A 22,133-nucleotide genomic window follows, 5' to 3' on the forward strand; every position below is an offset into this window, starting at 1 on the left:
ATCCTCGTATTTCACAGGCCGCTGTCAACACCGCCACACCGCAACCCAATCCCTGCGGATCATGCAAGGTCATGTCAGAGAGCACATGCATTTGGGGGGGGGGGTTGGAGATAATTATGTGTTATTAAGTAATATTAGCCTTTAGTGGATGTTTTATTTTTTTTACATCGCTCAGCCTAAAGCTGGAGAGTTTGGGGGGATTATTTCGTATGGAGGGTGTAGTTGTAGCTGCATGTGATTATATAATAATCTCACCTGTTGCAGTTTGTTGGGTAGAATATTTACTTTTTAATTATTTGTATTGGTTCCCCCTCCACTAATTACAGACAAGCGGTTATTAATAAAAACTAATTCCAGCCGCAATAACACGTAATAAAGTCATCTTTAATAAGTCACAGAATCTTTAAGAACACACGCATAGAAAAAGATAACATAAAGACAGTAAATACAGCTTATAATGATATATTATATGCACTATACAGAATTGAATAAGGAGCCACTCAATGCATTTGTCCAACCCAAGTGAGCAGCCAGTTTTCCACACCGAAGACAAATAGATTATTGGAAAGCCATTCAACACTTTAAGTCAGTCGATACAAATTACATTCATGAAGTCTTTTTTTATACCTAGCACCTTAACACAGCATTAACAGCAACATCAATCTGTTCATGTAATGCTACTTGTAACACACTGTATATTATGCAAACGGCCGATGCATGAAATGCATTCATCAATAAGTAATTTACAGTGCAATGTGGTTATATAATATACACCATCCGAAATACAATGTGGAAAACAATGGGTTCCTCTTCTGTGGATGTGTTTTCAGCAGTCTGCCCACACGGTGTTTTAAATACCCCCATCTGCTATTTATACTGTGGTTATAAAATAGTGTAAGCACCTGTTGGCTTTACGAAATTGACGAGTTAATCCTCCTAAGTGTAACATAACAGCGACGAGGTTTTGTTGTAACACTGAAAGACATGTGGAAGCACTAATTGCGAGGCTGGGGCTTATGTTCGCGAAGCCCTGACCACAGGGGCTTATGCCACTTTCGCTTGCTGGGGGTTGTAAAAGCAAAAGCCAAGCAAAACAAAGAAAGCTGATTTCGCAGCCACGAGAATGACGTAGTGATCCGTTCAGCCTGGTCTGAAGGGGGTGTAAGTCCTTTACTTTGTGTAAATAAGACTGCAAGAAAACATTGAGAAGGATGGATGGCGTCATTTTAATTCACTTCAATGGATTAATTTAGATTATTTCATTAATGTGCATGAATAGAGAATGTCTCTAGTATTCGCTTTTGGTTTTTAAAAATTGTTTTCCTCACTTTTGTGATGAGGAGGCAGCCCAGTCTTGCAGTGCTTTAAACAATCAATGTGTTCCCCCCATATGATCAATATACAAAATAAAGTTAATAGATTTCCTCTATCCCCCCCGTCTCTAACTATCCTTTTTCTGCACAACATAGTCCTTTGCAGGGTTGTATCGGAGAGCACCAAAAACACCATAGCTTCAGGATGAGGTATTAGAAAACTGTCCAAATGGTTTTGTCATCTGTGGCTTTACACATATGTAGGTGTATAGAGGTATATGTTCTCTGTATACAGCGTATGTTAATGTATGTATCTTTCATCTGAGAAATACTTGTTGAGACCTAACTCTAAAGAATCCAATGGGACACAGGGAAAGCTGATTGTAAATTACTGGAAAACAAAGTAAAATCTTGTCATCACACTTGTGTGCATGTGGGACCTGTATACAGCCCTTGGTATATGTGTTTAAGCAGAGCACCATCCCACAGAGCGCCAAGGGCATCCTGTTGATTAATTCACCTCCCTTTGACCTCCTCAGTGCTGCATATTAAAATACACATTTGGTTTCTAAAATAAGCCCTTTGCCTGACCTCAGGTGCTCAGAGTTTTTGGGTTACCTTTAACTTTAAGGCATGCATGCACCCGTGGAGCATCAGACAAAGGGACTGGAGGAGAGGTGTGACATCATCACTGCACGTCCTGACGTCATCACTGCACGTCCGGTCGCCCGCTGTCACTCTCACTCTCACTCCTCCTCTGGCGGCACAAGGCTGCTACTCCTGCGCACACTCAGGGTGGGGTTGGCCCGAAGCTCCCCGCTGTCTTCCTCCTTCTGCCCCTTCCCTCGCCCGTCCGCTGCCCTCACCCAGGCCTGGTCCATGTAGGACCGCACCTCCCCCACGCGGCAGCGCTCCCAGGGGTCCGGTGCCAGCAGCCTGCGGAACATGGCCAGCGCGGGGGGGCTGAAGCGCTTCCACTGGGATGGCACCTCACCCCCCCTGCCGCCGCTCCACTCCGCAAACTCCTGGAAGAAGTCGTCCAGCGGGGTGCAGCGCTCCCAGGGGAAGTAGCCAGTGAGGATGCAGAACAGCACCACGCCGAATGCCCAGGTGTCCAGGCTGGGCTCCACCCTCAGGGGGACGCCGGCCCTGGGTCCCTCGCTCCCGCTGTCACCCCCCGCCACCGCGCACAGCTCGGGCGCCATGTAGGGCAGCGTGCCGGAGATGAGGCGGATGACCGCGCCCCTCTTCTGCGCCAGCCCGAAGTCGGCCAGCTTCACCCGCTGGCACTGGCGGTCCAGCAGCAGGATGTTCTCGGGCTTGATGTCACGGTGCACCAGCCCACGGCCGTGGATGAACTCCAGGGCACTGGCCACCTGCTCGGCACAGCGCTTCACTGAGGACTCCGGGATCCCCACCTGCCAGGGAGAGACAGACAGACAGAGAGAGAGAGAGAGAGATAGAGATAGAGAAAGAGGGGAGAATCAGACCTCTTTAATACAGCCTCATGCCCTTTCTGTCCTTGTGATTTGCACTTGTCCAATCAAAATGTCTCTCTGTCTGATCTCTCTGTCTCTCTCCCTCTCAATTCAGTCCAAAGTGCTTTATTATGGACATGACTGGTTTAGAAGAAAGAGAGGGAGAGAGAGAGAGAGAGGAGAGAATAGGTGAGCTTTCCCACAGAACTCATGTACATATATCTGAGTTTTACAACCAATGGAAGCTGGCTATTTTTTATTATTAGGTTAGTGGTAGTAGTAGAAGTAGTAGTAAAAGTAACAGTTGTAGTACTTTCAAAATGGCAGTGTCAGTGTCAGTGTCTTAAACACTGAACCAAAACAACTGAACTCAAGTCGTGCAGCCCACACCGGAGCCATGTTTGCCCTCCTCAGGCCGCCAGTTGTGACCAGGAGGAAGAAGACCAAGAGAGGGAGCGCCGCACCCTGCTGGGACAGAGACGCCGACGCTTACCTTGGGCTGAATGACGGCGAACAGGTCTTGCCCGATGACCAGCTCCTGCGCGAAGCCGTAGTGCTCCTGGGACTGGAAGGCGATGCCGAAGAGCCCCACGATGCAGGGGTGGCAGGACAGGTGCAGCGAGATGCAGTACTCGCGCAGGAAGCCCTGCAGCTTGGTGGACGCCTTGGGCATGACCTTCAGCGCCATGGGGGTCCCTGCAGGGCATCAACGGCAGAGGAGATGCACGTCATCCTCACACGCACTGAACGCAGGAGCACTGCCACACGCTGATGGTACCAGACAATCACACCCTGCTTTCCGGGTGAGTAGCTCAGAGAACTTTCTTTCCAAACTGTTTTCTTGCTGCGTTCTGCTGCCCGTTACTAAAATATATTGGATTGGAGTGAGAGTTAAGAAAGCCCATCAAGTAAGTATCCCCCCACACCCCACCCCAACCCTCGGCAGGGACCTTTGCATTAATACCCGCTGACGATTCTGCCCCCCCCAATTGAGAAACCGTAATCGTGCCCCCCACCCCCCTCCCACCACGGCTCTTGGTATCCGGTGGGACGTCGTGATTGTGATTTAGATTGTGTTGTTTTAAAACATTACTAACGGTAATGATAATAATAATAATTCCTCCCCTCCTCCTTTCTCTCTCTCCCCCTCCCCTTCTCTCTCTCTTTCTCCTCCTCTCTCTATGGCACCCTATCTTTCGTTCTCTCTCCTCTCTCTTCCCCCACTCTCTCTCTCGGTCCAGTTCACACGATGACAGCTGCCCCTGCACGGACGGCCCGGGCGCGGTGGGCACACGTACCCCTGCAGCGGTGGGTGACCAGCAGCACCTTGCCGTACTTGCCCCGGCCGATCTCCTTGATGATGTCGAAGTGCTCTGTGATCTCCAGGCAGCTCAGGCTCTGCGCCGTCAGCTCCATCAGCTCCTCGATCAGGTCGCCGTTCGCCATCCCCAGCGCGTTCATAGCCCCCTGAGACAGACACAGGACCCCCACACACAGACACACTGCGGTTAGAGAGGGATGCCAGTAGTCTCTCTCTAGCGACACAGTCTTAACACTTCTCTCGTTGTCAATTTGATTTCAGCGCCACTTGACAGCCGTGCAGAAATGATCGGTCGTTGATGGTAAGATGCCCAGGAGCAAGGGAGTGTGTCAGGACTTTGGGGTTGGTCTTCACGAAAGACAGCAGCCCGGTGTGCGCTGTAGTCCAAACACATTTCACGTCCGAATGTGGCGATGACCTCCGACCCCGCTGGAATTCGAACGGTGTGTGTGGTTCGAAATGCCTTTCCCGTAATTCAATTCAATTCAATTCAATTCAATTCAATTCAATTCAATGAATCCGCAGCCGAGGAATTTACAGGTTTGTGTTCGTAGGTGAGTGAATAGCAGGTCACGGCGTGTTCTGATAATTTTGGATCTGATTAAAGATGATATTTTCGTGAATTTCCCCACGTCATCCGTGCCCACAATATTATAAACATGAAACGGAAAAGAGATTAGATCAGTTCTGTCTGTGAAATTGGTATCACTGTGGAAACCTCAACTGATTCGGCATTTTCTGTATTTTAGTTGGTAGAAATTAAAATCTGCTAAAATAATTTCGTTTTAATTACAAAACCAGATTATAACAGATATGAAGATTTTTTTTCATGTTATTAAATTAGTGATTCAAGGATTGACGTTAAAGACTATAATTATACGAACGATGTGAAAAGATTTTCTTTTCCCTTTTTTATTCTCTTCGCCGCCGTTATTGCAGGAATAAAAGTAGCGGAAACAGTTTATAGACTGTTTTTAGAGCAGATATTCTGTGTAATAAAGTAATGAAATGCTACTTAACACTTCATAAATTAACCATAACTATGTTGCACCCGATAATAAATGAAATTACACGGAGATTTCGTGAGATAATATTGGGAGCGTCTCCTTCAGGAAATTTAATGGATTGTACCCAGCCCCGGTCAGTGATTCATTTTAAAGTCTTAGCTTGATTTATATGACAGATCTCGTTTGATTTTATTCAACATAGTTTAATTCTGTATATTTCAAATGCCATGTACTGAATTGGGAATAAGAATTGTGTGTTGTATTTTATTGCTATATTTTGTGTCTTGAAATGTGTATATTTTGTAACAACTGTAAATCACCCTGGGTAAGGGCAATAGCTAGGAAATCTATAATAATAATAATAATAATAATAATAATAATAATAATACTTTTATACAGTTTTACATTTCAATCACTTTAAAATTAGCCAGCTATAACGTATGACACATTTTTATTTTCACTTCTTAAAGAATCCCATGATGCTGTTTTGTGTTTTTCACAAATAATCATATGTTCAATAGGCATTCATTTCTATTCACATTTCTCTTATACATATGGTCTTCTCTATATAACACCTTAACAAAACTTGCTTGAACCATTTTATTGGAGGTATAACATTAATAAATTAACTTGCAATATTTTACATTTGTCCCAAATTATCTTAGGTATATAAAAATAAAAGAGATCATAACTCTCCTCAGATTATTCATTCTGTAAGATACAGGCAATTATGGTTTTACTAAGAACTAAAATAAATGTGTTTTTACAATTAATGTTATACTATATTTTTATATGTAAAGTATTTGTACAGAGTTGTTAGCACCATGTTCCTCAACAAGTTTGTTTCTGTATAACATATATTACAAATCCATAATTTATACATTTCCTTAATATTAATTCATAAATATCAAACTGTTTCCTCTTTTTCCCAGAAGTCTTTGCCACTCATTCACTAAAAGTGCATTACAATCCTCTCATCTATATTTATTTATTTATTTATTTATTTATGTAGCTGAACTCATATTTTTCAAGGTGTGTTTTCAAGTGGATACACTTTATATCCGTTGAATGGGATTTTGGAAACAACGCTGCAGACAGCGCCTTTCTGAAAATCACAGTTAACCTCAACACAGTTCCCCCCTCCCTAGCTATGCCTTAAAAGAACAAAACAATTTCTTCCGAAATGTGAAAAACACAGAACCGCTAAAAGCCTGTGTGCACATGTGACATACAGCCTTGACACGCATACAAACGAGCTGTCAGTCCATCGAGTTGAGAAATATCAAAGTCTCATTCTGTTAAAGAAGTGTAAAATGGCAGATGCATTGTATGAGCTGGTATCTGAACTGGGGTGACCCCAACCTGTCTGCACGTGTCTCTGTCCCCCGATTCCTCTCGATAAGACGTGCACGCTGTGTCGGTGTGCCTCCTGATCTTACCTTGCTCTCCTCCGGCTGTGCTGGGACTAATCTGGCTGTGCTGTCTGCGTCTCACCCGCGTCCCAGTGCTGCTGATGGCTCCGAGGCGAGAGTTTGCTCAACAGCTGATTAGACACTGCCCGAGCAAAGGGCGCAGAGACTGCTTTATATGGAAGGAGCACCTTAACTGCCCGGGGAAGATTAAACCCTTACACATTTCTACCACAACAAACCGCCCGCACACATGGAAACCCAGACACAAACACACACACTCACTCCCACGCGGAAAGAAGAGCAAGCCCCCCAGCCCACCACCACACCCCCCCACCGTAGTCGCTCCATGCAGCACATACTGCGACTAGATAAACATGCCTTCAGTTACACACACATCGACGTGCTGCCTGGCTCGACCCATACGAACACGTACTCGGGAAACGCCGATTTTAATCTGCAATGTGTGGCAAGTGTGGGAAGCCTAACGCAAGCCTGGAGCCTGGCCGTGCGTCGATTTCCATGTCAACTGTAACCTCGTTTGACACCTTTGGGACAGGTTGTGCCAATCACCCTGGCTTTGACAGTAGGGCGGCCCAAACTCTGTGGTGTGAGAGTCAGTGAGGCCAAAATTAACCACTCTGCAGTTTTAAAAATCGAGCTGCAAAGCACTTCTGTGTCATCATCAGTACTTTTTGGCCATTCTCAAGGAAAGCTGTACGACATCAACAATCTGACATCGGCGATAATTAATTGTTGCGGGGTGAGACAAGAAGCAGTGGAGGTTTTTGGCAGACGTTTCAATCGGCAACGTCTGGGCTCGATCCGCGTGCAAAATGGACCTAACACATGGTAGAGATCTTCCTTTGCAGAAGTACACTTACATCAGATTACACTCACTCACTCCCGGGTAATCACATACCGCAGCAAATGTGCTTTCTGTTACACACACACGTGCTTTGGGGCGCATTTCACAGGGAGCATCAGTGACTCCGAACAATCAGTCATGAATTCTGCCGTTAGGCAAGTAGAAAAGCTCGCGGCCGAGCACTTGAATGCGATGATTCATTTTGGGGACAGCTGTTAGCAGACCCAAGTTTCTATAAGTCTGCACAGGCCCCCTCACCCACCAACCCCCTAAAAAAACCTGATGTTCACATACTGAATTGAATCCCAGACGGGCAGCGCACGGTATATCGCTCAATCTTATCAATTTACCAGCTTAAAAAGTACATTATCACAAGAGTTTGCACCAGAACCTTTATTTCACCCCACCATTGACATTACAAGCGTTTGCCAAACCCTTTCTCAAAATCAAACACATAATAAAACATTCAAAACAATTGTCAACAATCGTGGGGGCTTAAAATACACATACAAATCCATACAAGATTACAGTATAAAAACATTCCCCCTGAAAACCTTTGATCTGGTACAGCATGATCCAGACATTGTAGACCCCTGTTCCCTTCTGTGCAATCCCAGCCTAGTACAGTCCCTGGCCTTCAGACTGTGCTTTGTGAGAACAGGCCCGAACCGGTGTCGGGGGTGGGGGTGGTCTCAGTGCCCTCTCACCTAATTATCGAGTCCAGTTCCCTCCAGAGCAGGGCCGACTGGCGGGCGCTGATAAGCGGAGCTGTGAGGGCTGGAGAGATAGTGTCCTTCCCTGTCTCACTGCCTCGGATATGCCTCCACAGACTAGGATGGGGGGGGTTCCTCACACTCATTCTAGAGTATGTATTTATGGTGGGGTTGCTCACTTGCAGCGATGTCAAATAGATTAAGAAAATAATAAATATATATATATATATATATATATATATATATATATATATATATATATATATATATATATATATTACAATAATCAATTAGAATAATCAATGTTGTATAATTTTGTGTCTGCATCCTGGTTATTGATTGCCAAGTTAATTCATATTGCAACTCTCATTACACAGCTAAAGAGATGAAGCCAGGAACTGTGGCTTGAGGGTCTGGCTTCTGTTGCCACAAGCGCAAGAATAGACCGTAGTCTCCCTCTCCTTCTTGCTGATCCTAACATCGTGATCAGTATTTAATACCTAGAGATGTCTTCTATAGTCTGTGAACAGGACAGAGGGTCCTATGAGCTCCGAATGAAATTGCACTGTGACCGGCACCAACAGAGACTCTGAGATGCACGTGGTATGTTTCCCATGTTCACAGCAGTTTTCTGTGAGGCGGCCAGCTCTCACTTGACTTTCACAGTCGAGTACACGCACGCTTCCTCTTGCATCCCAGCATGCATCCGCTCCCTCTCCCTGTGAGCCCCCAGCTCCAGACTGGAGTAGATCACCATCTGCTCTGTGTCCTCCCAGCATGTTGTCCTTTCAGCCTTATGCATGGAAACCAGCGCATTACTGTCAATCACACTCCAGCTGTCCTGTGTGTATTTAGGTCATTGCAATGCTTGTTTTCACTCTTATTCCTCGATGTGAGACCTTCTCATCACTCCTGTACCGATCACCCCCCACCCCTTTAATTCAGTTCAGATTCACCTGTTCATTAAGTTCTTAACCACCTCAGAACTGTCACCTTCTCAGGTCGGAGCAGATCGGGGACAGGTGAGGTGGATTGGATGCTTAGAAGCTGGATGTATTGAGGTGGACACCATCTCACAAACCTTTGAAGAACATTGCAATTTGACCTAAATTCTGCCTCAAAGATCGAAGAATATATATAGGAACTAAAGAGTGCAGTTTCTGATAAGTCTACGCTTGAACACGACTGAACACACACCCAGGAAATGATTGCTAATTAAACAGTGGAATATCTAGCTCCTTTTTTGTGTGTCTGTATGGGGGAAGAGTTTGGGAAGTTGGTTTTGTTGGGCTTCCTCAGAAATCTGCCCTTTTGGGATGTGATCAAGCGCAGTGATAAAAGGATTTGGCGTGTGATGCTCCGATACAACTGCTAGAGGGCAGCTTTCTCCCTGTCTTATGCCTGCCCTAGTAAGAAATGCACAGATCCCTTGTGCTCTCCAGCCGAGGGTCAGGCTTCAGTCAGCCGGTAATTCAGTATGTGCGCTACAACTGACACACACAAGCACAACAGCGCAGCACAGGGACGCGATTCACTCAGTGCTGCCTGCCCGGTATTGTCAGAGAGCAATTAGACATTTGTAATGGGTTGAGCTGTGCTGCTGGTATGGTGCTTGAAGTGCTGAATGAATCCCCAAGGGTGAGGTAGATTCTGCGCTTCCATATTTCAATCGTCCCTCCCGGGAGGACTGTGAAACCGCGTCCCCCCCCCTCCCACCGTGCCGATTCGACCAGATTGACAGGACTGGAATTACAGAGCAGGGCAGACCGAGAGCCAGTGCGATGATACCGTCTCAATTAGGGTATGATTTACAAAGTGGAGCCACAACAAGATGTTCATAGCCAGCAACGGTTTTGTAGAAATGCCAGCTCTTCTACAGATATAAATATCCCGAGCAAATTTACAATATGCTGCTGTTGGTTCACAAGCAAGAGGAGACGCTTTGCACAGCGCTGTGTTGTTTGAGAATCTGCCTAATTGCAGTCTGTGCCGTGCCGTGGTTAAGCAAAATAATTACAAAAAAAGTTTTTACTCACAGATTTTGAACGATCCTTTTTTATCACTGCATCTGTAAGCACGAAGAGATTACTGACATGGCTTTTCTTTTCCAGTTGTTAGTTTCCAGTCTAGTTACACAGTATATTAGGTATTTATTAAGAGTTCATCATTCAGACCTCAGTGTTCACCAAATACTGAGAATTACAGAATTAGCGACACAACGTGAAACAGAGCATTAACAAACAAACACAGATTCATGCTAAACTATTTCAGGACCCTCATCTCTTTCCAGCTAATAAAATAACATTGTGGCAACGTTGCAATGAATTGAATTCATAACAGTTTGTTGTGGCAACTGTTGTAAATGAAAGGGAAGTTGTCGGTACTTTCAAAACCTTTTTTTTCATTCCAGAGAAACATTATTCACAAATAACAAAGTGCGGAGAATAAAAGGTTAATTTTAAGCTAAATGTATTTGTCAAAACCGAAAAACAACCAAACTACAACCTCACACTACAACCTGCGTGTGCTGGCTTCCTCGGTGAGCACAGAACTGTGAATCAGAGATTAAAAGACCCAGACAGTGATTCTCTACGGCAGGTGTCACTCCCCTTGGTTTTCCAACTCTTTGGATCACATTGAAACATAAATCAAACAGAATAGACTTTTCCAGATTCGAGCACGGCAGCTAGCAGACTTTCAGCAAGGCCCGTGAAACCTGAACGAGGGGCCGAAGCAAGAAAGTGTTTTTTCTCTATTGCTCAGTATGGAAAGGCCGATTAAAGCAAGTCTCCGACACCGCCGCAGCACAGTTTCAAGGGGGTGTAGATGGAATGGGTGTGGACAGGCCGTGAGATATGGTTTCAGACCGCCGTGCCGGACGCCCTCTGTCTCCCGGCACAAGCGGGATCTGTCCTGGTGATGAATGGGTAGTCAGGAGGTCCTGCGCCACACACATTTCAAATTATCACGTCCTGGGGTGCATTCCGTGGATGCCGTTCCCATACGCAGATGGGATCGCTGTGTTTTGCGATTCGTAATGGTAAAAAGTGAGAATAAAAATGAGTCCTGTTTTTGCTCAGCCCCCCCACTCTGGTCTATGACCACTCAGACGCCCCCCATCTCCTGAAAGGCCTGGCACAGGCATAAACGCTTGGCCTTACTAGTGCAAAACAGGGCCTATCACTATCACCCAGCCACCGCCTGTTAAATCCAGAAGATAAATGTCTTTGAACATCTGCTATCCGATTTATTTTTTCACTTTGTGTTTGTGTTCCTGTGTATCGCTAGGCCCCCCTTACAGGGCAATGAAGCCCTGAGTGGAACAGCATGTGCTGAGTCTCTCGTTCAGGTGTCGGCATCGGAGCTGGAGACCCACACAACCCCTGAGCTGCCTTCTTAATGTCGCTGGGATCACAACCTGATTCTCAGGATCTCTTTTCATGTGACCCACATCTCTGCTCTCCCATTTCACACACTAGCCTCCGCCATGGCAGGGCGCGCAAAGAAAACAAAGCACCGATGTTCGTCACATGCACAGCATTTTCCTTTTCCACCCATCATGTCAAGGGCTAAATATTGGCAAGGGAATGCTGATGTCGAAAGGTGTCTGGTTAATGAAATGCAGGTTTCAATAATGAAGATGACATCTTTGCTTTCCTGCTCCACTCCATGAGTCTTTCTACATTTCACAAAGAGAAGCAAAGTGAGTTAAAAAAAATCTTTGTTTTACATGCGAGTTTCATTGTGCCAGATGTCCTGTTTTAAGTGACATGTTGGTCTTATACTTTTAGATCTCTTAGACTGTGCTTTAAGTGGTGCAGGAATTTGATTGAAATATCAGTACAATACCACTTCAATCAGGGACAGAAAGGGGAACAAAAGAAAATGTCTTTTATATATATAGATATAGATATAGATATTAGTTCAATTATCAGTTTTAATTCCTAAGTTTCAGTCATAATAATTGTGGAAGTGGGCACTGACTTAGATAACCATCAAACAAGTTAGAAGGGCTTTACTTCTGCCTCCGCTGTGAGGCCCTCTCAGCCAGGCCTATGAGGGGCTGCTGGAAAAGATGACACTTTGCAGCACAGAACAGCACAGACACTTCACACCCCCTCCCCAATTCATGGAGTGTGCAAGGCGGTGCGGGGGCGGCCGTAGGGTTGCATTTCACAGGCCAGTCCCCCTGGTGGTGGCCTCCCCCTGTTTATTCCTATTATTACCAGGCTGTGCATTGCAGCCCAGTGATCCTTTAATCCCACAGAGAATATCAGCACTGTGACACTGGTAATTGAATGGCATTATTTTACCAATCCCCCCCAGCTCCCCAGACGGACTATTTCCAGTTATTCCTGCCCGGGTATTAAAGGGCTTCGGCTCCCTTTCTGAGTAAAATCAAGACTCAAAGGCTGGGAGACGGGGCGGACACTGGACAGCATTCATACCACAAGTGAACCGGATAATGCCAGCGGTAGGCTGTAATGTGTCTCGTTTCTCAGGGACGTGAGCACCTGCTTTATTACAGAACATAAAACAAAACGGGAACCAAAGAATGCAAGCTTCTCTAAAAGTTGTGTGTATTTTCAGAAGGCACAGGTGGCTCGCTCAGCACCACAGTCTGAGTACTACGTCTGTGGATGCAAACCTAAATTGAAAATTCTGAGCTAAAATTAAGTTGTTTAGTTGTTTTATTTTGGTTGTTTGTAAGTTATCACCTCCTTAAGCAGTGGTGAAAGTGTTTGCTGTTAGTCTTTGCAGTCCACTCCATTCCAGTTCAGTTCTACTTACAGGTCAGGTGATCCTCGTGTTCTTCGGGTGAACTGTCCGCAGAGGCACTCCTGTCGATGGAAAAGAGAAACAGAATTTCAGATGAGCTGAAAAATTCTATTTCTGAGCACGCCACAGTAACACGCAACACGGATCACCCAGTTTCTCAGCTCTGGACATGTGTAAAACAGTGCAAAACAGCCTCGCTCTCTAGGCTGGTAATATGTGGGGTGTAGACAGACACATTTGAGTGAATATATATTTTTAATGAGACCTATATATGTGAGCATTTATTTTTAAAGATAGTAAAGCTATAACAATGGTTGTGGGGATGATGGGGAAACGCTTACTACATCAAGGTCAAGTTTAAATTCAATAACTGCAATATGAAGGTCATGCATGGTATAAACAGAAAGATGGTACACCCTGTGAATGTGGTTGAAATACACAATACTTGTGTGTTATAGTATTTTGCATGACAGAAGTTAAAATGTGTAGCCAGGTAAGGTCATGCCTTAATAGTAACTTGGTAACTTTGTAATGATGTTCTTTTCTTTCACAGACTGCTGTATGTCACATTTGTCACATTAGATTCCCAAGGTAGCTGTTTCACAAACACACCACAATAGTATTTGGTAAACCTATACTTGTATCCATATATTTAACTGTGAAATATACTTACCAAACAATGGTATGGCTTCTCTCTGCTCCTGCGGTATAAACATTTCTGTGTAAACAATCTGATTTCTGTGTCACGAGGCACAATTACTCTTTGACTGATTGATGGATGGTTGATATTAGGAGTACTATTAAGTAATTGATTGTCAAAATGTAATGTGTGATCCTTAGTGTATTTACTAAGGCTATTCTGTCAATTAAATCTTTGCACAATGTAAGAAAACTATGCATGTAGTAAATGACAGACATATTGCCCTTCCTTCAGTTCTGCTAATTCTGACAAATATATCGGTTCACAATTTAATATTTGAAGTACAGATAATACTGTATGTGGAAATGTTTTTTAGTATGTCACTAGATGTTGAGATTACATCATAGTCTAATCTAGATCATATCTTACGGGAAAAAAATTGCATGTCGGCTTTTCTGCAAAGAAAGCCTTTTCGTATTATTTGCCTCCTGACTGACTTTGTCTGTTTCAGGCAGTGCCTTTTTGCTGGTCTGTTGAAGTTCTGTTGAAAGAACCCGGTACAAGTGGGCAACAGGGCCTAGATTATCTCTGAAATCTAAAATCCTTTCTCCAGACTGACTTGAAGAAAGAACTGATGCTTTGCAGCACAGAATCGCACAGCCAATATGAGATTAGCTGTGGAGTTAGGTTTCACACTACAGCCACTTACCTTGCTTCATCTTACAGAAGCACAGAGCAGTCGCAAACAAAGCCAGCACCAGACCTCCAGCCACACTCACTCCAATCACAATCCACTGATCGCCGTCTCTCTTTGCTTCTGGAATTACAAATCAGATCCTATTAGTATGGAAGTGTTTCACAGCCACAGACTGACTGCACAGAGAACAATTGCAACATCCAAAGCAGACCACACTGTTTGACCTAGAAAAGGTGTGAGAGATGACATGTGACCTGGTGTGAATAAATAATACTTGCACCTGGGTTTCACACACACTTGTTGATGTGAAGGGGGTGGGGTTGTGAAACGATAAACGTATAGATTTTGCAGGTGAGAATGATTAGCTGGTCCTAAGTAATGTGTGAAACCGGAGGCCTGATCGTGTCGCATTGATTACGAGTTGGCAGTGAATTATGGATTTCATAAGCTCAGGTACTGATTGATCTGTAATAGTGTTGCACGGTATACCGGAAATTCAATACAAAAAATGGTTTGATACTAGAATTTTTGTTACATTCGATACTTCTGTCAGATGTCTCACGTCTCTTGATCGAGAGAATCAAGTTGGTCTGGTAATTTCTCTGAATCAGCGAGAATGTTATTTTTTTCATGCGCTTAACTTTTCTCTGTATTATTAATATTGCATTGATTGTATAGCCTAGTGTTTCTACAAGCATACAAGTGTAGGTTAGAATATAATAATAACTGTGCTTATGTGTATTTAAATGATCACTGGAAGCAAAATACAGACAAAGTAGACATTTATTGATGATAATTAAATAACTAGAACGATAGATCTCTAGAATAGCTTATTCAGACTCACACAGCAGTAAACACTCTGCAAGCAAGAGAGAAACGCCGATTCCTCTGCAGGGGTGGAGTGTAATTCAGCACAAAGCAAAACAAAACCATAAACCAAAAACACACAAGAAAACAACAACCCTGAGCTACTGAAGGTCTATGTTTAACCCCAGCAAAACAAAACAGCCAGGTTCCCACTACGAGGGATTTACAAAATGTAATTTGGATTGAGCAGGCGGAGGAAGGAGTGAGTTTTCAGTGATGCTTCAGCCTGTGGGATTCCTTAGCATGGAATTCAAAAAGTATGTATTTTTCGATCAAAACCTTTTGCTGGTGTATGTACATGCTGAAGGTTGTGTTTCGGATTCAATTATTATAATGTGTATTTCCTTGAAAAAATTATGCTGCTCTTCTGTAACAAATTACATGCTTGAGAGAAATATGTATTCTGTTATTTATAATACGGAGTTCTAGTTTTATTTTAATTTTTCTGCCCATTTATCCCCATATTGTTTTGTGTTGAAAAATAAAGCCCAGTGGTTATTCTGTGACTTTGGCAAATAAGTTTATTATTATTTTTGTTGTGATAACGTTTTGGTATTGTGTATCATTTCAGGTAATGAGTAAATCCGGTATCGGTATCAAAGTCAAAATTCTGGGATCGTGTCAACACTAGTCTGTAATGCAATGTGTGCTGCAAACTCTCGGGCAGCGAGGTTTACACCAGCATGCAGCCCTGACTGCTGCTGACAGACTTCCTTGCTGTGAGCATTGAACTTCACACCTCCTTTGCAGAAAAGCAATGTGGTTGAAATCATTGTAGTAGAGAAATAGGTCCTTTTTAGAATTGGACACAAGGATGCTAGGATGGACAAGTAATCTTATTACAGTAATTCAAAAAATGTTTTATCTTCATCTATTGTTTGTTATGAGACGTCTGTATTGAATTGCATTTTGCAGATTTCTTCTATTTTTTTACGTATTTATATACATATACATTTTATATTGGTGTAATTCAGTTTATGTCATTATTAGTCTTATTTTAGTTGTCATTGTGATTATTCACAGTTTAGACCTAAATGTATACAAACATGTAAGATTACATGCGCTGAAATCTCCTAAATATATAATTTATGATTGTAACAGAACAGATTTTGAAGACATTTTGAAACAAAAAATGTATGTGTGTGTGTGTGTGTTTAAAAAAAATTATATATATATATATATATAAAAAAATCCACTGTAACTGTAAACTTATGTAGAAGCTGGTGGTGTTGAGCCCTTATGAGTTTTGTATGTTGTCAACATAATCTATAAAGCCAAATTTAGCATGAGAAGAAAATGTGACATTTTATCAATTTGTGCTGACATATTTACACATATTTCAGTGATCTTTTTTTAATTATTGACCACTAATTTGCATGTTAAAACATAATTCACCAACATCGATCTTCTGAAGTTTTGCAAAATGATTCAAAACATCAAGTAGAGTATATTGCAGAATAGAGTACAGCATGTCATTGTTTAAACTCTTAGCAGTGCATACCATTAAAGTGGATGGGTAGAGTTGAAAAGATGCTCATTTTGGGGCAATTGAATTACCCTGTTGACTGAATGGCCTGATTTTCTTTATTAGAACAGTCTACAGTCCACAGATTAATACTCCAGTACGAATGGCCTCTTAAGAAGGATACCATTATTGCCTCATTTTTAAATATGAAAAAATCCAAAATCATTTTTGACAAAACTCCAGCATGCGTTTAAGGTCTCATCTCAAGTGCACTCCTGTTTGTTGTGTGTTCGGTTGTTGATTTTGGCATGTGCAGCAGCTAATTCATATTTTTAGGTTGGAGTCAGTAATTTTAACAAGCGTCTGTAATGAAGTGTGAAAGCTCCTGAATCATGATGTGCTGACAGACCGAGTGTAGGGTGACAAATCACACAGTTTTAGCCCCTGACATTTTCTAGTCACCTCTAGTCCTCACAACAGCACAGCACTGTTGAGTCCTGAGTGATGTCTCGGGTGAGCTTGATTTCACTGTTGCTGCTGTTTCATTTGCTTCTGTTGTTCAAGGTCACACACACGCATTGTATAATCTGCATTATATAGCCTGCATCTTGTATGTGATGCGGGTATATTTGTAGCTTGCAATCTATACATACATAGTAGCCTCCACATTAGAACTGTCAATAAATGTTTTATTTAGCGAGAACCACATGCAACGTTGCTAGAACAAACTGTGGTTGCTGTTTTTTTTCTCCTGGAGCATTTATTTCCCATTTATGTTTCATGACCTTTCTGTGAGGTCACACCACCCAGGCACATATTCCATCACAGCAAGCACTATTACAGTCCCATGAGGAAAATGAAGATAAAAATCTGTTGGTTGCTTACCTGAGACTGATATGCTGACAGGATCTGAGTGCTGTGAATAAACCCATCCAGATGTTGAGAAGACACTGTATAGACAGGAGAGTGAGCTCTGCTCTCGCTGTGCGGCGTGTGAAAAGGTGACGCTCTGCACATCGGCAGCTGCCTCCTTGTCCTGCACCCAGTAATCACCCTCATACAGATAGAAAATAGTTGTCTCTTTATAGGCTTGTCTGACACTGCAGGTGATATGCAGTGTCTCTCCTTCCACAAACGCAGACCTGTTGGAGCTGAGTGTCAGCACCGGGGAATCTGCGTTACAAACATAACATCACTGACCAGTACGGCAAACATACAGACTTTCATGTTAGTCTAGCAAAACCTGTTCATTTACAATCTCTTACTTTTCACTCTCTGATTCTATGTTGTTGTTGATTGTGTTGCAAATGTGTGATTGGATGCAATTTTGTAAGTCGCCCTGGACAAGGGCGTCTGCTAATAAATAATAATAATATATATTTTTTTTAAATAATAATAATATGAATTCATCAATTTGTTTAATCAGTAAAATGAGATGAATATTTAGCAGGGAGAAGAGTGTTTTTCTTACCTAATATTGTCAGATTATACACTGAACTGTTGTGTACAGTGTGTCCATTGCTGTCAATCGCACAGTTGTAGATCCCACTGTTGTTAAACTTTGCCTTCATGTTGAATGAATCATTGACACTCTTCTGCATCACCTTGGAGTCTTTAAGGAAGGTAAAAGTGGTGCTTTCGTTCTTTTCTCCAGACCAGTAACAACGGACTGAGAGCTCATCTGATCCATTCATTAAATTCACAATTATCATAGGATTATTGGATGTTACTGTATCTAGGGGGGGGGGAACAATGGTTATTATCCTTGTACCTTTTAAATGCATATGATCCCACATATGCTAATATTATAATAATAAAACATAGATACATACATATGATTAATATTTTCCAATATTCTAGGTGAACAAGTATTTCTTAAGAACAGATGTGAAACTCTGAGGTTTCCCTAGACAGATTATCTTAAAAGTGTGAGAAAGTGGAAATGCAATATTGCCATCTATTACATATTTCTGTGTCAGGCATTTCAATCTTGGGTTAATTTCCTGCATATAATAATAGAAGAGCATCTGTTAATTTCCAAGAGGGCAAAGTTCTTCTCTTCTTATGATTTGTAACTGCAGGTTTGTCTCACTGAACCCTGCACTCTGTGCAACTGAAAATTAAATATAAATATATATTCTTTGTGTACGAGCATTTTACCCCTAACTCACAGAGCATTGAACACAGTAAAGTGTGATACTTACAGATGGTGCCTCCAAAAATGGCTGCGATCCAAACAGGCAGAATCAGCTTCATGTCTGTGAAAATGCAGGTGAAAAATACTCAGGTTCAGATTTTAAACACACCAGTCTTTCTCCAGCTTTATGAAGAGAGGTGTCCTAAAACAGGAAATGCTTCAGCAGCCGCTCAGCATCTTCTGTTTCTCTCAGCTTTTGCCTCGTGTTTCTGTCTGGCGCTATATTGAGTGACACGCTCAGGGTGTTAAAGGACTTCTCTTTGGCAGATGCTTCAGAGTGTGTGAATACTAAGCTATAAGAGATAACACACAGATGAGGAAGGAAGCTTTTATGTATGTTGAAAAAAAAGCAGGATGTGTCAGGTTTATAAAGTATAGTCTCAAAACTTATTTTAAACATAGTTTTTTTAATCAGAAAGACACATAGAATAGAGTACATTCATATAACTACACTCCAGAGAATACCAAAAAAAAATATAAACTGAGAAAAGTGTACATTAAATAAAAAACATGTAACAAGCTATAGTGTGTGTTGCATGCAAACACAGAACCACACATTATATTTATTGAAGTGACAGAGATGGACCTATGAGACGTGCAGGAAACATTACAGTGGAACAAGTGGAGAACATTATCAGCACAGTGTGGTCGGGGATAAACATCTCTACAACATTTCTCTCTCATCTCATATCTGTCTCAACTAAAATACAACCAAACTGCAACCACACGCAACGTTGCCAGAACGAAATGTGTCAGCTGGGTTCTTTCTCCTGACGCATTGATTTCCCAATGATCTTTCATGGCATCAGAACCTCTGTGACGTCCCGCCCAGGAATATAGTCCATCAAGAAGATGAAAATGCTTTGGTTGCTTACCTACCTAAGACCAGGGCTGTCCAAACTGTCTTCATTCCGTCTGCAGAGCAATTACTTGTTATAAGTAAAAATGGCACTATCCTAAAAACAATCACTGCAACGGCAAGTGACAGGCTAAAGAAGGTGTAACATGAATTAACAGACAAAAAACTAAGCAAAACGTACAACAACAAAAAATCAGTTTCCCTTTCAAACTCTATCGGCAACTTCCTACTTCCTCTGTAAGTGTATTTATATATTTGTATTTATCCTGGCAGTGATGTGTGTGCATGGTGTAATATACCACGTTGTGTTTATACCTGCAGCCCCTGGCTTAATGCCTGATCTAGCCCTGAAGGCAAAAAGTTTGGACACCCCTGCCTAGTGATATGCTGACAGGATCTGAGTGCTGTGAATAAACCCATCCAGATGTTGAGAAGACACTGTATAGACAGGAGAGTGAGCTCTGCTCTCGCTGTGCGGCGTGTGAAAAGGTGATGATCTGCTCTCTTCGAGGTGCAACTTTATCCTCCACGATGTAATCACCCTCAAACAGGAAGAAATCCACCCACTCTTCATAGGCTTTTCTGACACTGCAGGTGATATGCAGTGTCTCTCCTTCCACAAACGCAGACCTGTTGGAGCTGAGTGTCAGCACCGGGGGATCTGCGTTACAAACACAACATCACTGACCAGTACGGCAAACATACAGATTGTGGTTTTAGTCTAGTAAAACCTATGGATTTACTATTTCTTAATCCATTCCAGAGCAGACAGCATCACTCTGACCGCTTCAGGTCTGTTCTGACTTTTCTTGTGCAAATGTGTGATTGGATGTAATATGAATTCTTCACTTTGTTTCATCAGTAAAATGAGATGAATATTTAGCAGGGAGAAGAGTGTTTTTCATACCTGATATTGTCAGATTATACACTGAACTGTTGTGTACAGTGTGTCCATTGCTGTCAATCGCACAGTTGTAGATCCCACTGTTGTTAAACTTTGCCTTCATGTTGAATGAATCATTGACACTCTTCTGCACCACCTTGGAGTCTTTAAGGAAGGTAAAAGTGGTGCTTTCGTTCTTTTCTCCAGACCAGTAACAACGGACTGAGAGCTCATCTGATCCATTCATTAAATTCACAATTACTTTAGGGTTCGCTGCATATAAGGGGGACATAAACAAAGTGTATTATCATTAAAACCTTATTAATGCATATAATACAACATATGCTAATGTAAATAGATAGTAAAAGTGGGTCTAATGATTAAATACACACCAGTCTTTCTCCAGCTTTATGAAGAGCGGTGTCCTAAAACAGGAAATGCTTCAGCAGCCGCTCAGCATCTTCTGTTTCTCTCAGCTTTTGCCTCGTGTTTCTGTCTGGCGCTATATTGAGTGACACGCTCAGGGTGTTAAAGGACTTCTCTTTGGCAGATGCTTCAGAGTGTGTGAATACTAAGCTATAAGAGATAACACACAGATGAGGAAGGAAGCTTTCATGTTTGTTGAAAAAAAGTGTGTGTTGGGTATTTGCTTTATAAAAAACGTAGTTTTTTTTTTTTTTATCAGAAAGACACATAGAGCACAGAACTGAAACAATGGGTGTCTTCATACCCAGCTGCAATTCATTTCACAGTGAACACTAGCAAGGACTTTTTAGATATGAATGTACAGTACTATGCAAAAGTTTTAGGCAGGTGTGAAAAAATGCTGTAAAGTAAGAATGCTTTCAAAAATAGACATGTTAATAGATTATATTTAACAACTAAATGCAAAGTGAGTGAACAGAAGAAAAATCTAAATCAAATCCATATTTGGTGTGACCACCCTTTGCCTTCAAAACAGCATAAATTCTTCTAGGTTCACTTGCACACAGTCAGGGATTTTGTAGGCATATAGTCAGGTGTATGATTAAACAATTATACCAAACAGGTGCTAATGATCATCAATTCAATATGTAGGTTGAAACACAATCATTAACTGAAACAGAAACAGCTGTGTAGGAGGAATAAAACTGGGTGAGGAACAGCCAGACTCAGCTAACAAGGTGAGGCTGCTGAAGACAGTTTACTGTCAAAAGTCAGACACCATGGCAAGACTGAGCACAGCAACAAGACACAAGGTAGTTATACTGCATCAGCAAGGTCTCTCCCAGGCAGAAATTTCAAGGCAGGCAGGGGTTTCCAGATGTGCTGTCCAAGCTCTTTTGAAGAAGCACTAAGAAACGGGCAACATTGAGGACCGTAGACGCAGTGGTTGGCCAAGGAAACTTACTGCAGCAGATGAAAGACACATCATGCTTACTTCCCTTCACAATTGGAAGATGTCCAGCAGAGCCATCAGCTCAGAATTGGCAGAAAACAGTGGGACCCTGGTACACCCATCTACTGTCCGGAGAAGTCTGGCCTTCATGGAAGACTTGCAGCCAAAAAGCCATACCTCCGACCTGGCAACAAGGCCAAACTATGCATGAAAACACAGGAACTGGGGTGCAGAAAAATGAAAGCAGGTGCTCTGCCCT

At 42.5% G+C, this 22,133-nt stretch overlaps 1 protein-coding gene and 1 long non-coding RNA gene across 3 annotated transcripts; both read right to left on the bottom strand.

Moving 5' to 3' along the window:
- Positions 1–363: 363 nt before the first annotated feature.
- On the bottom strand, positions 364–6,783 carry LOC136753644 (serine/threonine-protein kinase SBK1). 2 transcript variants are annotated; one of them, XM_066709927.1, is made up of 4 exons: positions 6,559–6,783; positions 4,090–4,258; positions 3,285–3,487; positions 364–2,731 (listed from the first exon to the last, which is right to left on the bottom strand). In XM_066709927.1, exons 2-4 carry the CDS (start codon positions 4,250–4,252, stop codon positions 2,060–2,062), a joined length of 1,038 nt encoding a protein of 345 aa, XP_066566024.1. In that variant the 5' UTR covers positions 4,253–4,258; positions 6,559–6,783; the 3' UTR covers positions 364–2,059. The 2 variants fall into 2 exon arrangements, with proteins under 2 accessions (XP_066566024.1, XP_066566025.1); XM_066709928.1 differs by lacking the exon at positions 6,559–6,783 and having other exon boundaries at positions 4,090–4,475.
- Positions 6,784–12,285: 5,502 nt separating this feature from the next.
- On the bottom strand, positions 12,286–18,284 carry LOC136754161 (uncharacterized). Its single transcript, XR_010817544.1, has 5 exons — positions 18,029–18,284; positions 17,443–17,730; positions 14,238–14,345; positions 13,562–13,589; positions 12,286–12,950 (listed from the first exon to the last, which is right to left on the bottom strand). It is a non-coding gene; the product is annotated as an uncharacterized LOC136754161 (long non-coding RNA).
- Positions 18,285–22,133: the final 3,849 nt, after the last annotated feature.

This window comes from Amia ocellicauda, chromosome 7, assembly GCF_036373705.1.
Source record: "Amia ocellicauda isolate fAmiCal2 chromosome 7, fAmiCal2.hap1, whole genome shotgun sequence".
In the NCBI taxonomy this organism is placed as follows: Eukaryota; Metazoa; Chordata; class Actinopteri; order Amiiformes; family Amiidae; genus Amia; species Amia ocellicauda.